The 15,826-nt window shown below is 39.4% G+C and overlaps 1 protein-coding gene across 2 annotated transcripts in view; it reads right to left on the bottom strand.

The window, feature by feature from the left end:
* Nucleotides 1–15,826, bottom strand: part of INTS4 (integrator complex subunit 4) — a 110,824-nt gene that overhangs the window by 16,038 nt on the left and 78,960 nt on the right. For both annotated transcript variants that reach the window (XM_031034733.2, XM_006739512.3), the window contains exons 14-18: nucleotides 13,633–13,766; nucleotides 12,416–12,573; nucleotides 6,009–6,102; nucleotides 3,558–3,638; nucleotides 1,392–1,522 (exon numbers count right to left, since the gene is read on the bottom strand). In XM_031034733.2, the coding sequence (XP_030890593.1) occupies nucleotides 1,392–1,522; nucleotides 3,558–3,638; nucleotides 6,009–6,102; nucleotides 12,416–12,573; nucleotides 13,633–13,766 (598 nt within the window). The remainder of the gene's footprint in view (nucleotides 1–1,391; nucleotides 1,523–3,557; nucleotides 3,639–6,008; nucleotides 6,103–12,415; nucleotides 12,574–13,632; nucleotides 13,767–15,826) is intronic.

A 15,826-nucleotide genomic window follows, 5' to 3' on the forward strand; every position in this document is an offset into this window, starting at 1 on the left:
CCTGCTCAGCGGGGAGCCTGCTTCTCCCTCTTCCTCTGACCCTCCCCTCCCAGCTTGTGTCCTCTCTCTCTCTCTTTCTCTCTGTCGCAAATAAATAAAATCTTAAAAAAAAAAAATAACTAGATTCCAACACAAGCACCTTTCTTTGCTCAGCTGTGACTGGCAAACAGTAGGGATTAAACATCTGTTAAATGAATGATGAGATGCTATCTCTAAGATTAAATCACCACCTGATTTTATCAGGTCACTATCAAGATAAGTAAAGAAATAAAATAACATTCAGAATGTTCTTTCTGACCTGGTATTTTTCAGCGCGTACTTAAACACTCCTATTTCTTTCTGTATGCCACTTTTAGACCAACACAACCGCTAGACTGAGCATCAGCTGCATCTTCCACCTGGGAACGAGCTATTGCATTATATCAAATCTACAATACCATTATTCTTAAGATGCACCTTTATTTTATGAAACACCAAGAAACAAAAAAACCCGCTTTCAAAGTATGGCACACCATCAAAATACCTAATTTCAGAGAAGTTAAAATTTTAAATGTGCATTTTAGAATCAATTAAATATGGAAATTCTATTAGAAAGTCTGATAGTGAGCTCTATGTACCATGTACCATGTTAAGTGCTTCTACATGTATCATCCCATTTATTCTTCATGAAAACCCCATGAGACAGATGCTGTCATCATTCTCTTTTTACAGACAAGGAAACAAGGCACAGAGAGGCTAAAAAAAATAGCATCCATAATCAAACAACTAGTAAGTGGAGAGGTCCGGGGTTTTTTTGTTTTTTTTTTTTAAGATTTTATTTATTTATTTATTTGAGAGAGAGAGAGAGAAACAGCATGAGAGGGGATAGGGTCAGAGGGAGAAGCAGGCTCCCCGCCGAGCCGGGAGCCCGATGCGGGACTCGATCCCAGGACTCCGGGATCATGACCTGAGCTGAAGGCTGTCGCTTAACCAACTGAGCCACCCAGGCGCCCGAGAGGTCCGGGTTTGAACAAGGTAGTCTCACTGCACAGTACATTCTCTTCTTTTGTCTTTACTGCCTGGGAGAGCTTACAAGTGTCTTCAGAAGAGAAAATACAGTTTTTGGCACTAAATTCTTAAAGAATTTTATCAAGGACCATAAAGAATATCCTTGTTGCCTATTGACCTATGTTGTGCTGTAGGTAGTGGAGAGCCACTGGATCTTTCCAGAGATCCAATCTGACCCAAAGATAGAACCTGGCATATCTGAAAAAATGAAGAGTTTTTATACTGTTTAGGAAATTTTTCCTAAATATCTTTTCACTTCCCATTAAACTTGGTGAGATCTCTGAGTATATCTGGAAGTCTTTGAAAGGACTGTGCCACCCCTTTTGGCCAGCCACACATCTTACCCTCGAGTGGTCCGTGCTGTTACTATGAGTTGCAAGGCTTTGGCCTGCAGCCTCATGTGATGTATAATCACCACCTGTTTATTCTCCACACCACTGTACATGAACTCCATTTTGTAGGTCTCTTCCATGATCTATAAGGAAAGGTAATTAACAATCAGTAAAAATATCATAATGGTCTTGAGAGCAGCACAGAATTCTAGGTGAAATTCTGACCTGAGTTTTTTTAATGCCCGTGCTTTAACACTGAACTGAGATTATTTAAGTACCTATGGTGAGAGAAATTAGGATAATTTTTTTTTTTTTTTAAAGATTTTATTTATTTATTTGACAGAGAGAGAAATAGCGAGAGCAGGAACACAAGCAGGGGGAGTGGGAGAGGGAGAAGCAGGCTCCCCGCCGAGCAGGGAGCCCGATGTGGGACTCGATCCCAGGACCCTGGGATCATGACCTGAGCCGAAGGCAGACGCTTAACGACTGAGCCACCCAGGCGCCCGAAATTAGGATAATTTGAGAGAAATTAGTATGTGTTGAGAGAAATTAATATAGTATGTCTTATGAAAAGAGAGTAAGTTGTTTTGTCAGTTAAAAGAAAAAAAAAAGACTTTCATCCGGTAATAAAGTCATCTTAGTTGATGATGTGAAGATCTGAATAGTTCAATCACTGATAAAATCCTAAAGCACTGCTTACTGCCCTACACCAAAACTACTGTGCTGTGGGAACAAATGAATAAACACTGTGTACGGAAACCCAATCCTAGGAAAAGTCCTCAAGAATTTAGCATCAGCCATGTGTTAATCATCCAGACAGACTGTTCCATGGGCCCAGTCTGTTGATGGGAATTTGGAGAGGAGAAGAAGTGCAGAAAACAATATCTATGACCTCAGCTCAAGCCCAGTGCATTAAGCTCTTGCTCTATTCTATCCAAATCAGCTACTCCCATCCAAATGATGCTTCTTTTCCCATTCTGTGCTTCCCTTCCTTTGAGGGCTTTGGGGTCAGAGAAAGGACTCCAGGCTCTCCCACAACTGCCAGAAAGACAAGTTACCTAATTACATAGTGCCTCAGTTTCCCTATCTGTAAATAGGGAAGAAGTAGCCCCGAAGTCATAAAACTTAAAGGATAAAATGGAGCATGGAAAGCACTTAGCACAGTATCTGGCACCCAGCAATGGTAATTTCTTTCCCCTTTTTCCTCCAGACTACTGCTCCCTGGTCCCATCCCTCCCATTCTGGGGGTCTAGTCATTAGGTTCTACTCCCCTACAAAAAGCCACACAGCAGGTCTGAGAGGAAGTCTAGATCAGAGGAGAGATCAAGCAGAGTAGTGGGAAGAAAACACAGTGGGTACCAGAGGATCTGGGCTCAATTCCCTAACTCTACTACCTATAGCTCTATAAATTTAACTTTGCTGAGCCTCAACTACTTCATCTATAAAATGGACTTAATGTTTATTCTTACCTAATGGGATTACTGTGAGTGTTAATTAAAACAGACTTGAAATCATTTAGTGAACTGTAACATAACAATCATTAGCTTGCTACTGGGTCATAATCACTGGGTCATATATAGACCCACTATCTGGAAGACAGGACCAGAAGAGTTCACCAAATCCCAATACCTAAGAATGAAGGGTAACTGCAAAAAGCTAGAAAGAAACTCAAGGCAAATATAATTAAATGCTACTTAATGAACTGAGGAGTACATAAGGACCTTTCAACGTTCAAAAGATGGTACAGGCTAAAAATATACACAACTTCAAAATGAGTTCAGCTACATTTTCAGATGAAAGATTCATGACAGTATTTACTGGATTGTAATATATCTGAAATACAAACTGTAATATTTTACAACACTAAAGCATCTTAGAAATCATCCAGTTAAATTGCCATATTTTACAGAGAAGGAAAAATCCAGGGAGGTTAAGCAACCTTAATATCACCCAACAAATTAGAGGCCGACCCAGGAGTAGAACCCAGGTCCTCTGACTCCAAAGCCAGTGCTGTGTTCCCTAATTATGCTGCTTCTCATATAACTAACATCTGTCACTGGCTGGTACTGAGGAGGGCACAGCAGAGGCGTGGAGCCATCTGGAAGCCTCTGGCTCCAACTTAGACAAGACAATTCCTGGACAGAGATCCATCTGAGAAGAAGGTCCCAATATGCTTACCTGTTTTGCTGCTGCAGAGGCCAAATCACTCTGCTTCAAATACAAAGGGGCAGCCACATTCCATAGCTTTTCTTGCAAGGCCTACACAGACAAATCAGGAGAGAACAGAACATAGAGGTAACCAAGACTGGCATATCATTTGAAGCTTCTGTGTTTGTTTTGCTTTGGAAATCTCCTGGATCAGGACTTCCTCTCAATCTTATTCTTTTAAGCTAGTAAGCCCTGCCTATTACAGAGAAAGAGGAAACCAAAGGCTTGAACTCCTCCCCATTCAATCCAATTCCTGGTCCAAAGGCCTTATATCCAGATCAGACCAGTGCTTGCAAGCAGTGGGCAGAAGCCACGCAGGTCTCACTATAATGTGCAAGCAAGCCAGCCTCCACCGCTCTCGGCCCTTCTTGTTCCCAGAGCCACTAGACTACTCTGGCCGCCTAGACCCTTCCTCCTTGACTGTGGTTCTTTTATTCTGTTCACTATCCTTTAAAGAACCCCATCACCTTACTGACATACCTACACTAGAAATCAAGAAGCTTTCCTAGATTCCTCCCTCCCCCTCAATCTCTATGTTCAAAAGTATCACGAGAAGCCACAATTTTACCTCCCATCTCTCCTCTCAGCCATATGGCCCCATCTCTCATTTCTCTCTAAACCTCTGCCATAGTCCCTTATTTTCAGTCCTTCTTAATTATAGACATAACCTAATGGTTTTACAGAAAACATAGACTAACAATGTCTAATAGAAATGTAACACACACCACATATATAATTTTACAAATCTAGTAGACACCTTTTTAAAAGTAAAAAGAAACAGGTGAAATTCATTTTGACAATATAGTTTACTTAACCCAGTATATTTAAGATATAATTTCACTATAAAATCAGTATTCTAAAAGTTAATAGTTAACATTGTTTTTTCATACTAAGTCCCAGAAATCGGTGTGTATTTTGCATTTATAGCACATCTCAATGTGAACTAACATTTCAAGTACTCAATAGTCACATATGCCTGGGTGACTATCCAGCTGGACAGTAGCAGGTCTAAACTATAAATATAGAAATTTTTAAAGCACACAGATCATGCTACCCTTAACAGAGTTATTGTTTTTGAAAACTCACTTCCAACCATTTCTCATAGATATGCTTTTTATATAGTTGTAGTCTAAAAGCAGAATTGTGTATGCTTTTTTTTGTACATAACATTACACTGGGGGCACCTGGGTGGCTCAGTGGGTTAAGCATCTGCCTTCGGCTCAGGTCATGATCCCAGGGTCCTGGGATGGAACTCCACATCGGGCTCCCTGATCAGCAGGGAGCCTGCTTCTCCTCCTCCCTCCTGCTCTCCCCCTGCTTGTGCCCCGCCCCCCCATCAAATAAATAAATAAAATCTGAAAGAAAGAAAGAAAGAGAAATTCAGAAAGACCAACACTGATGTGGCACGCACTATGTATCAGACACTAGGCGAAGGGCTCTCACATACCTTGCTTGTTACCAACCCTTACCTACTTAGAATTATTATTAGCCCTGTTTCATAGAAGCTTGGAAAGGCCAAACAACTCTGCAAAGGGGCACGGGGGAGCTTTTTGGGATAATGAAAATGTTCTGTATCTTGACTGTGGTGTTGGTTACACAGGTGTATACATTTGAAAAAAATCTATCTAGCCAACAAGAGCTGTTTAAATCCCAACCCATTTCGTGTACACACCCACTTCCATGTATATACACATACCTGCAAAGCCCTAAGCTTACACACCTTACAATGAGAAATAATTTCTAATGACTCCATTTATTCTGACTTTGGTCAAATATCGTACTCACTAACAACACTTTGAACTAAAGCCAGGATAAAGACTTATCAAGTGAGAAGGGGCTCTCCAAAACCTAAGCCTAAATTTAGAGCAGAACTCTGCTGCAGAAGCTGAATGCTACTGAACTAATTTAACACGTTTTCAACTCAGCAAACTAAAACAGCTTCTTGGCTACCAATTTTGTGTGTGTATATATACAACCTGACTACCTAATACAAAATGTCAGCACGGTGGCCATTTTAAGAGCAGTGAAATCAACCTTTGCCTTGTAAGACTTGGGCAAAGTGAAATTGGCATTTTAAGAAAATAATATAAAAGTTTTATATGCTAATCAAATTATAAAAAAAAAAAGAAAAATCCTTAGGATTCTAATGAAAATGATTATCCAATCTGCTCTAATTATACAAGGATAAAAGAATTCTCCCAAATTAAAAAAATTAAAATTCCCACATGAGTTAACAATTCTCTAATTAGAGACTAATATAATTACACTGCAGAGTACATAATTTCTTCACTGCTAAGCGGCTGTATAAGACTACATTTTTCCATTTCTGGCCTCAAGAACTGCTGAGTCCATTAAAGTGCTTTCATATGCACTTTATGCACATAATAATCACAATCACAAACATAACGGATCCAAACCAACCTTGATGAGAAGAAGTTGACACCGAAGATAGGTAGCAGAGAAGTCAGCGACTCCTGCTAGTTCAGACTGAAGTTCTCCAAGTCTTTGCAGATCCCTGCAGTAAAGAAAACCCCAAGGCCAACAATGGTTAGGGATAATAACAGCCATATAAAGATCATGTCAAAAGCATTTTACTATTTTAGGGGCACCTGCGTGGCTCAGGTCATGATCCCAGGGTCTTGGGATCGAGCCCCATGTCCCTCCCCCTGCTTGTGCTCTCTATCTCAAATAAATAAATAAAATTTTTAAAAAAAGCATTTTACCATTTTATAACTAGTAAATTGGTCATAAATTTTTAAATGACAGCACCCAATGCTGGAGTGGTTATAATGAAACTGGTTCACTCATGCTTTGATAGCAGTTAAGCTGATAAAATTAAGTAAATAAAACTGTACTGTTCTAAAAGTCATACATATGGTCAAATATTTTGATCAGTAGCTTTATGCTGAGAAGTAATTCTAAAAGAAATATCCAACAGAAATGAAATGCTTTATGCTCCACAATATTCCACAAATACAGTGGAATATTCTACAGATGAAAATATGAAACGGTAATAAGGTATATGACCTTAACTACAGAAAAACTATGTGTAGGAGAAACATACAGCAAAGTAGTTTTCTGGATAGAGGTATGAGGGTGCTTTTTTAGTGCCTTCTCCCAACTGTGCTTTATTTTCCAAGTGTTTTAACATAACAGATGAGTATCTTTTGTATCATCAGGAAAAAACTTTTTTTAGGATACTGTAGTAGGCTTTGTCGGCTCCCTACCCAGTTAGCCATTCTTTATGTCTTCCTCACTAACTGAACCCTGATTTTGTTCAAGGGAAGGTATACTTAAACCCATTCCCAGGTAGAGTCTGACTGAACTAAGCCAATTAGTATATGTCATCTCCTTGGTTATGTGACCTAATAAGTTGGCCTTCTCAGGCCTAATTCAAGGACTTATATTCCATGCTTGGAGCAGGTCTGATAGTGGTCTGTCTCCATCTCTATCACACCCTAGACTGAACAAGAGCACTTACGGTCCTAATTGCCACTGGCAGCCGTACTAGAACTCTAAAAGAAAAAAGCCTTGGGATAAAGCAAATGCTGAGGACAAGACAAATCCAAAGAGACAGTGAATTGGGTCTTTAATCATATAAATGAACTACCTGACCATACCATACTTAGAACTGCCTCAGATTTCTATTCATATGAGAAAATAAAAAGCCACTGTAAGCTAGTCTGAGATGAGGTTTCCCGGATACCTGAAGCCAAAAGCATCCTAGCTGGATACTGGTATAGACCAAGTGATTGCAAAAACATAAAACCCAGCTGCCTGAAGGCAAGAAAATAGAAAGCGGCACACACAGATCAAATAGTTGTGTGGGGGCCGGAATTACTGATTTAAAATTTTTAATTTTTTGAATAGATAATATATACCTAGCTACAGAATTAAACCAATAAGGTAATAGAATTCAAAAGATACTACAGGATATGCAACTAAATTAGTTCACTTTCCTATCCCAGGGTGCCACTAACCAGTACACCCTTCCCAGAGGCAACCACCATTACCAGTTTCTTTTCTTTCTTTCTTTTAGGGATACACGACACATCTACAAAAAAACGCCGTTGTTTTTCTTTCTTCTTTTTTGGGGAGGTGTGTGTGTGTGTGTGTGTGTGTGTGTGTGTGTGTGTGACCTAATAATCCATCTCAGAAAGCATTCGTGGAAAGCTATCTTGTTTTTTAATGGCAACATCAAATTTTCATATGGAAATGATAGCTGTGGAAAATCTGATGATTTGGATCGCAAGGGAAGCGGACCTGCAGGGTTGGCATAACATAAAAAGTTTCAAAATAGCATAACATATAAAGTTTTCACAATAGTTTTGTATACAAAACTGTCCATTTGACTAAGCTCCTCCTTCTAATCTCACGCAACTTTCTAATAGCTAACGCTGCGTCCTACAGACCTTGGTGTCAGGAAGGAGATGAAGGGACACAAAATGAATTATTCCCAAAGTGACTGAAGAAATTGGGGACTGCAGTTTATATATCATCTCTTGTGAGTTCTGGTGGCTTGAAAGGTTCCTGGAAAGCCTATTCATGTGTTGGAATCCAGCACAATGAAAGGCAAGACCATGTCCTAGCGAACCACACCTGTGAAACACTGCACAGGTAGCCAGCTGGTCTCTCTCTTTCACATCTCTGATGTCTCCCTTGCAAAGATAGCCCGAAACACTCTATTTCTGAACCGTTTCCTCTCCAGGAAGATTCTGCCTTCTGTTTCAATGACAGACAACACTGACCAGCTGACTATACATTAGCTGGCAGCCACCAGATAGTAATCTATTCTACAGCCCCTGCACTGAAGCAATTGTTCTCAACTGCACAGAACAAGATGTAAGCCAACCAGTCATGGGAAATCCGAACTACCGTATGAGCAAAAAAAGAAACTTCCTAGTCCTGGACAAAATGCTGTTATCCTACTGTTTCCTCTCTGTACCTCTTTATGCCCACAATCCTCAGGAAGCCTAAGTTTAAACATCCCTCCAGAAACTATGAACTCTTTAATGAGAAAGGTACAAAGATCACCTTCTGTGTGCACTATACTAGGTGTGCTAGGTGTTTCCTTACTTGAGCCCACTTAATCCTGACAATGTGAATTGCAATTAATTCTATTTCACTGAGAATGAAAGGGCAGATCAGAGTTTAAGTGGTTTGCCCAAGGTCACAGGATTAATAAGTGGCAAAAATAGGCCTTGAACTCAGGTCTGGCTGAACTCCAAAAGTTAAAAAAAAACAAACAAACCAAAAAACCATCATATTATATTTCATTTATTTATTTGATATTAAAACTCTTTTCATTTATTTATGAACTACATCAAATACAGATGACACCAAAACTGATTTAAAACCAGATGCATATTAAGCCACATTTCTACAAATGCGATTTGGGAAGGCAAAAGTGCCCCTCCCAGGAACACACACTTCAGCAATCCTTCGTCCACATGATAGCAATAAGCATTTATAAAGTTTGGAGAGGTTTACTTACAAAATATTAAGAGCATGTCTACTGTGTCAAATGAGCCACAATTTAAATTTTATTACTTTTAATTTTTTTTCACAATTTAAGTTTAAAACAAAAATTTCATAAATGACTATTATCTATGTAACTGCTATTCTCAAAATACTTTCCACATGTCATGATAATGATCTTCACAATAGTCCTATGACCAGCTTCATAGTACCCTCAAATTACAGATGAGGGAGTTGAGGCCCAAGATCATGTACCTAGGAAATGATAAAAACTAAGGCTTGAACCAATTCCTTTGGATTTTAAATCTCATTATACTAGACGCTTTGTGTCATACAAACTGTTACCCAGAAACAGATTAGTGTGACCAGATGGAAGGGCTAGTTAGACCTATGTTCTAGTCCAGGACCTTGCTATTCTTCGTCCTGAACAGTCTTCTCCCTTCTTCACTTGATGAACTTCTATTCATTCTTCTGGTAACTGCTTAGCCATCTAAGGAGGGGCTAAGGTGCCCCCTTTCTGTTTTCCTAGAGAACCCTGAACTTCCCATACTGCAGCATGGAAAGCACAGTATTACATTTCTTGTTTACTTATTAGCTACTTCCCCAACCAGGTTGTAAGATCCCTCGCAGCAAAACTATTTTGTTTACTACCGTGCCCCTTCTGCCTAGCATATGATGGATTCTCAAAAACCATATAACAAATGAATGACCCCCAGCTCCCTGACTCATTTTAAAAATGGGGTACTTTTCATAAGATTGTTTCCAAATTCAATTCATAAAGCACTTAGAAGAGTGGGTACGTATAAGCACTCTGAACAGACAGCAGCTCTTATTATGATCGAGGACAGCAGAGCCTTACAAACATCAAATCTACATACATCTGGAGGTGTGATATGGCCAGAAGAAAATGCCATCTATAAAAAATCTTAAAAGTCTTCATTCCTGGTTAAGCCATCACAACGACAGTTTTCAACAAATATTTAATGAGCTCCTATATGGTACCCAAGGTACAATGGTGAAGACAAAGAGTTATGTCAAATTCTAGAAACAAACAAACAAACAAATCATCTCCCGGAGCCCTAACTGAAGCACACTTTTCTATAGGTGAGATCCCATTAGATTAAATAACTGCTAGGATTACAACAAAGGGGATGGCTTGCGTATGACGGTGAAGTTTGTTTTAAACTAGTACCAACAAGTAAGTGATCAGAGTCCTAATCAGAGAAACTTCTAAATGAAATTCTAATATTTCACTTTTCCACATGCAGAACCCCAGGGGTCACCTGATCTAACAGGAATCGCCTTCACTGCAACATGTCACAAAGCCTCAAATTTAGAGTCAAACAAAACCAGATTCAAAGCCTGATTTTGCCACTTTTTAGCAAATTGCTTCACCTCCCCAAATTGTCATTTCTTCTCTGTGAAATGGTAACAACTTCTAACTGCAATAATGTTTGTAAAACAGAGTAGGTCATCAATAACTACTCCACCATCTGCTTTCCTTTCTGGCTCTTTCACCACCCTGGCCACCCTCGTCAGAATGCACTCAAGTTAGAAACAGTACCCAGAACTGACTACAGCACTAGAACCAGTGGTCTCACCAGCCTGAAGCCCAGCAGGACTATCCCCAGAACATGCAGGCAAGTCAGACCAACAGGTGTTTACTGAGCACCCACTATGAGCCAGCGTTGCGGCTGAATCAAACTGGCTTGCTTTTATGCATTTTGTACTTGCTTTAGTGCCAAGAGGATAACAACTGTCAAGAACAAAACCTAAATGTTTACTTAGGTGGGGATGAGTCAGAAAGTGGAGCTTATGTTCCTGGGCTTGGGGCCAACAACTTCAGACACTGGCCTCTAAAACTAATTGCTTTGTTAAGGTAGCGGAAGAAAAAAATGTGATTGAGGCATCACTTCAGGGTCAGCAAACTTTTTCTGTAAAGGGTCAGATAGTAAGTATTTTAGGCTTTGCAGCCATACAGTGTCCATGGTGCTACTCAACTCTGCCACAAACCTTATTCACAAAAGCAGACAGATATTGCTTTTGTTAAAGGCAAATGGATTTCAATTCATTTCATATCATTCAGGACATCCTAATAAGGTCTGGAAGAGTCTGCTGGTTGTTCCCCAATATCCACCCCCTTCTTCCTATCAGAGCCACCAAATATTAAATAAGCACTGGTCACCCAGAATGAAGACTGCATTCCTACCTCCTAACAGCTAGATATGGCCATCTGACTTAAATTCTAGTCAATGGGATGCAAGGAAAATTAAAACATGCAACTTTGGGGAAGTGTCTTTAAAAGGGGGTGAGTCCCCAATGTTCATAGCAGCAATGTCCACAATAGTCAAACTGTGGAAAGAGCCAAGATGCCCTTCAACAGATGAATGGATAAAGAAGATGTGGTCCATATATACAATGGAATATTACTCAGCCATCAGAAAGGATGAATACCTAACTTTTACATCAACATGGATGGGACTGAAGGAGATTATGCTAAGTGAAATAAGTCAAGCAGAGAAAGTCAATTATCATATGGTTTCACTTATTTGTGGAACATAAGGAATAGCATGGAGGACATTAGGAGAAGGAAGGGAAAAATGAAGGGGGGGAAATCAGAGGGAGAGATGAATCATGAGAGATTATGGACTCTGAGAAACAAACTGAGGGTTTTTGGGGGGATGGGTTAGGCCGGTGATGGGTATTAAGGAGGGCACGTACTGCATGGAGCACTGGGTTTATATGAAAACAATGAATCGTGGATCACCACATCAAAAACTAATGATGTATTGTATGGTGACTAACATACCATAATAAAATAAAATTAATAAAAATAAAAGGGGGTGAGGGTAGAAATGATGCCCTTCTCCTGCTCTTGCCTTTTTCCTGCAGCCTGGAAAACAGAGGGGATAGTTAGAGTTTGGATATTTAGGCAGAAACCACTTGATGCAGAAGATGGGGAAAGAATGGGCATAGTGCCCTGATAACCATCTTAGCTCTGCCCTCCCTGCAAGAAAGAATTAACCTTTCCTCCTAGATAAGCCACTGTTCCTTTACATTTTCTATCACCCATCCTAATTATACACAAGGAAAGAAAAAGTAAAAACAGCTTCTTTGTAACTCTTCAGTTTTGCACTCATCATCAAAGCGGTCATGAACACAAAGAGCTTTTCTTTGTAATATGCTCAAACTCCAATCTAATGCAAATATAAACAGGTCATAAAACTGTGTGAGTGCAGGCCAACAGACTCAGAAAAACTAGCCTGTAGCCAACACTACAAATCAAAAAAGCTCAGCTGAGCATAACAAGTGTCAATAACTCTGTCAAAGCAAACGGACGGTCACCTTACCTGATGGTGAGCTCCAGCAGCTCCTGGGTTCCCTGAGGGTCCAGGTGCTGAAGACTGTACACTCTTTCAAGGCTCTGCTGCAGGAACTGATGGGAAGGGTCCTCATGAGGTGCGATACTGGGGGAAACAGCCGATGACACTAGTTTTCTCCCTGGTAACTAAGCAAACATAGTAGGGTTACAGCACGATCAACTTCTGTGGCTCGGCTTCTGGTAACACGAAGAAACCAGGAAACAAAAAATGTGAGTCAAACACACAGGAAAGGGAAAAACAGGTGAAGTGATTCTGTAAATAACCTTCCTCTTGTTCCCCAGCTTCAGTGGGAGAAAGGGAAAGAGAGAGAGAGAGAATAGATATGGTCTACACAATATAACCACAAGCTGCAAGGAGAAAAAGAAAAGAGAATGAAATAATATTATGCTCTATTGCTAACTGAAGTAAATGAGCTAACCACAGAAATGGGACTAAAAATCAGTCTGTTGTCACATTTATTTTTAAACTTTATTTGATCTTTCACTTTATAGGGAAATGATGGTTTATTCACAAATTTACATAGCATGCTATAAAAACATTTTATAGGATGATAATTATAATTCTTGTTCTTATTGCTAAAAGTGGTTACCTTTCAAGAAAGGGACGAGAGCAAAGAGGATTGCACTTTTAATTTTGTAGCTTATAGACAGTTTAGATTTTCTAATCATGTACATATATTATGTTAAATAAAGTCATTGAGAGTCACCTAAACAAGGATGAGTTAACACAAATGAAGAGCTTAGAAAAGTGCCTGCACACAGTTAGCTTTCAGTGTTTGCCATTATTCTCGCAGTTCATTAAAGTTTTTCTTTCTGTATCTTTAAGGTTTTAAAAGTAACAAAGTTTTTATTATTAAAAAATAAACTTGTTGAGAATTTTGGCTTTATGTAATTGTTAAAATGTTGCACAATCTAATCCTTGGTCTAGAACATATTGTTCCAGATTCCTTTTTCTTGCCTAACATAACATAATCAATAACTCAGGGACATTTAGAATATGAATCTTCTTAAAAAGTAATGGATACAGAACCAGAAGTACAAAACAGTGGGAGAGAGCCCAAGAGAGAAAGAGAATGAATGAATGTGTTTTCAGAGAAAATATAGTGTGCTTTCTGCTATTTAACAACCACAAAGAACCCAAAATCAAAACACCAAAAAAAATGACAAAAATTGTTTTCAACATACCCTTAAGGCAGGAACAAGATGAGAAAGACTGTCTCGGAGGTAGGCATAGTGCCTGAAGGTATGATCTGAGAACAGTGCTGGCATTGTTGGACAGGTTTTTGCAGCATTAAAAATAAGAACCAAAACTGCAATGTCTGAGGGATGAGTGGGTTAAGTAAACCTGGAGGTTAGAAGGTTGAGCTTGGCCAGAATCTGACACCAATTCCCACCCTCAAAAGTCTTATTAAATGACAATCTTCTAACAAATAAATGCAAATTCAAACAAAGAGATACATTACCCCACTCACCGAAGGTTTTTTAAAATAATGCCCAATCATGCAGAGAACAGTAACACATAGAAACTTCCGGTACATGGCTGACTAAAGTACATTCGGGCACAGTATCTTTGGACAATTTGGCACTAGACAGTAAAAGTCTTTTGAATGGTGAGTAATTCTACATCTCAGATTTTACTCTAAGTAAATAATCATAGAGTACAGAATCATTTATAATAGCAAATAATCAGAAACAATCTAAATGTCTCAAACCAGGAGAATGACCATACACCTTGTGTTTCATCTACTTGATGGAGTATTATGCAATCATTAAAAATGCTATGTATGAAGAATTTATAATACTGTATTACAAGCATTGTGTCATAAGTGAAAAAGCAGGCTCTAACATATACAAAGGATATGACAGCAGCAATCTATTATCAGGTATTTGATGGTGAGATAAACTATGTTAAAAAAAAAAAAAAAAAAAAACAGCAGCAAAATCCCAACTCCAGGCCTTAAAAAAGAAGGACATACACTGAAATACTAATGGTTCATTACTTTGATTAGTAGGACTTTGGACGTTAAGTACAAAGTTTCTTCTTTCAATTTTTTGGACTTTCTACGTATATTAATTCTATAACAGAGGGAAAATCAGAAATTAAAAGATAGGGGCGCCTGGGTGGCTCAGCTGGTTAAGCGACTGCCTTCGGCTCAGGTCATGATCCTGGAGTCCCGGGATCGAGTCCCACATTGGGCTCCCTGCTCAGCAGGGAGTCTGCTTCTCCCTCTGACCCTCCCCTCTCTCATGCTCTCTGTCTCATTCTCTCTCTCAAAGAAATAAATAAAAAATCTTTAAAAAAAAAAAAAAGAAAAAGAAATTAAAAGATAAACATATTACCAATCTTCTATATGGATCCCTATGGAAGAGACTGCTAGTTGCCTACCCAATATCCATTCTTCCTTTTTTCCTTGCTAACAGAATACTGATTTGACTACAAATATCCTCTAACTTCCTGCTGAGAACCTGGGCCTGATGATCAGAGCTCTGGCAGCAATGGTGGACAAGTGAAAATGGCAGGAACAGGAAGACAGAAGGACCTTGGACCACCAAGGATAATGTAGAGCTGCTATACCAGCAGCAGACTGTGTACCTCCAGATTTCTTTTACCTTGGAGAAAAGTAAAAATCTTAATTTGTTTAAGCTATGTTTGGGGGCAATCTCTTTTACTTACAGCCAAAAATATTTCCCAAATAACATCACCTTCCAAGTGCCCAAAACAGTATCTTAATGTAACAGGCTTCCAAAAGTGTTTACTTTTTTTTTTTAAGATTTTATTTTTTTATTTGTCAGAGAGAGAGAGCACAAGCAGGAGGAGTGGCAGGCAGAGGGAGAGGGAGAAGCAGGCTTCCCGCTGAGCAGGGAGCCCGATGCGGGGCTCGATCCCAGGACCCTGGGATCATGACCTGAGCTGGAGGCAGTCACTTAACTGACTGAGCCACCCAGGCGCCCAGTGTTTAATGTTTTTTTAATGTATAAAGGGCCCTCAGATTTCTGAGCACTTCAATACATCATGTGAGGTTTGTAGTAACATCTAGCCACTAAGCCCCTCTCTGATGAGCTGAATTTCAAGCAGCTATAGTACTGCACCTTTAGAGGTAAGGTCTGGGATATGCCTTTCTCAGAGGTAAATACGAAGTTAGACATTGATTAGTGCATTAATTAAACAAACTGTTAAAAACTTCTCCAAACACAGTGTGGAAATAAACAGAATGAAGCGAGAATACAATGGTCATCCTACGACAGCCAGTTATTTGGCTGATCTCTGCATCTCAATAAATATCCCTTAAACCTCACGAAGGATCTGCTATAGAGCAAAAAGAACCATAGGAGAGTGTGCATGCACTGATGTATGTTTTTCCATTACTGGAAAACAATC

Source organism: Leptonychotes weddellii, chromosome 11 (genome assembly GCF_054177405.1).
Source record: "Leptonychotes weddellii isolate Sample4059 chromosome 11, ASM5417740v2, whole genome shotgun sequence".
NCBI classification, from domain to species: Eukaryota; Metazoa; Chordata; class Mammalia; order Carnivora; family Phocidae; genus Leptonychotes; species Leptonychotes weddellii.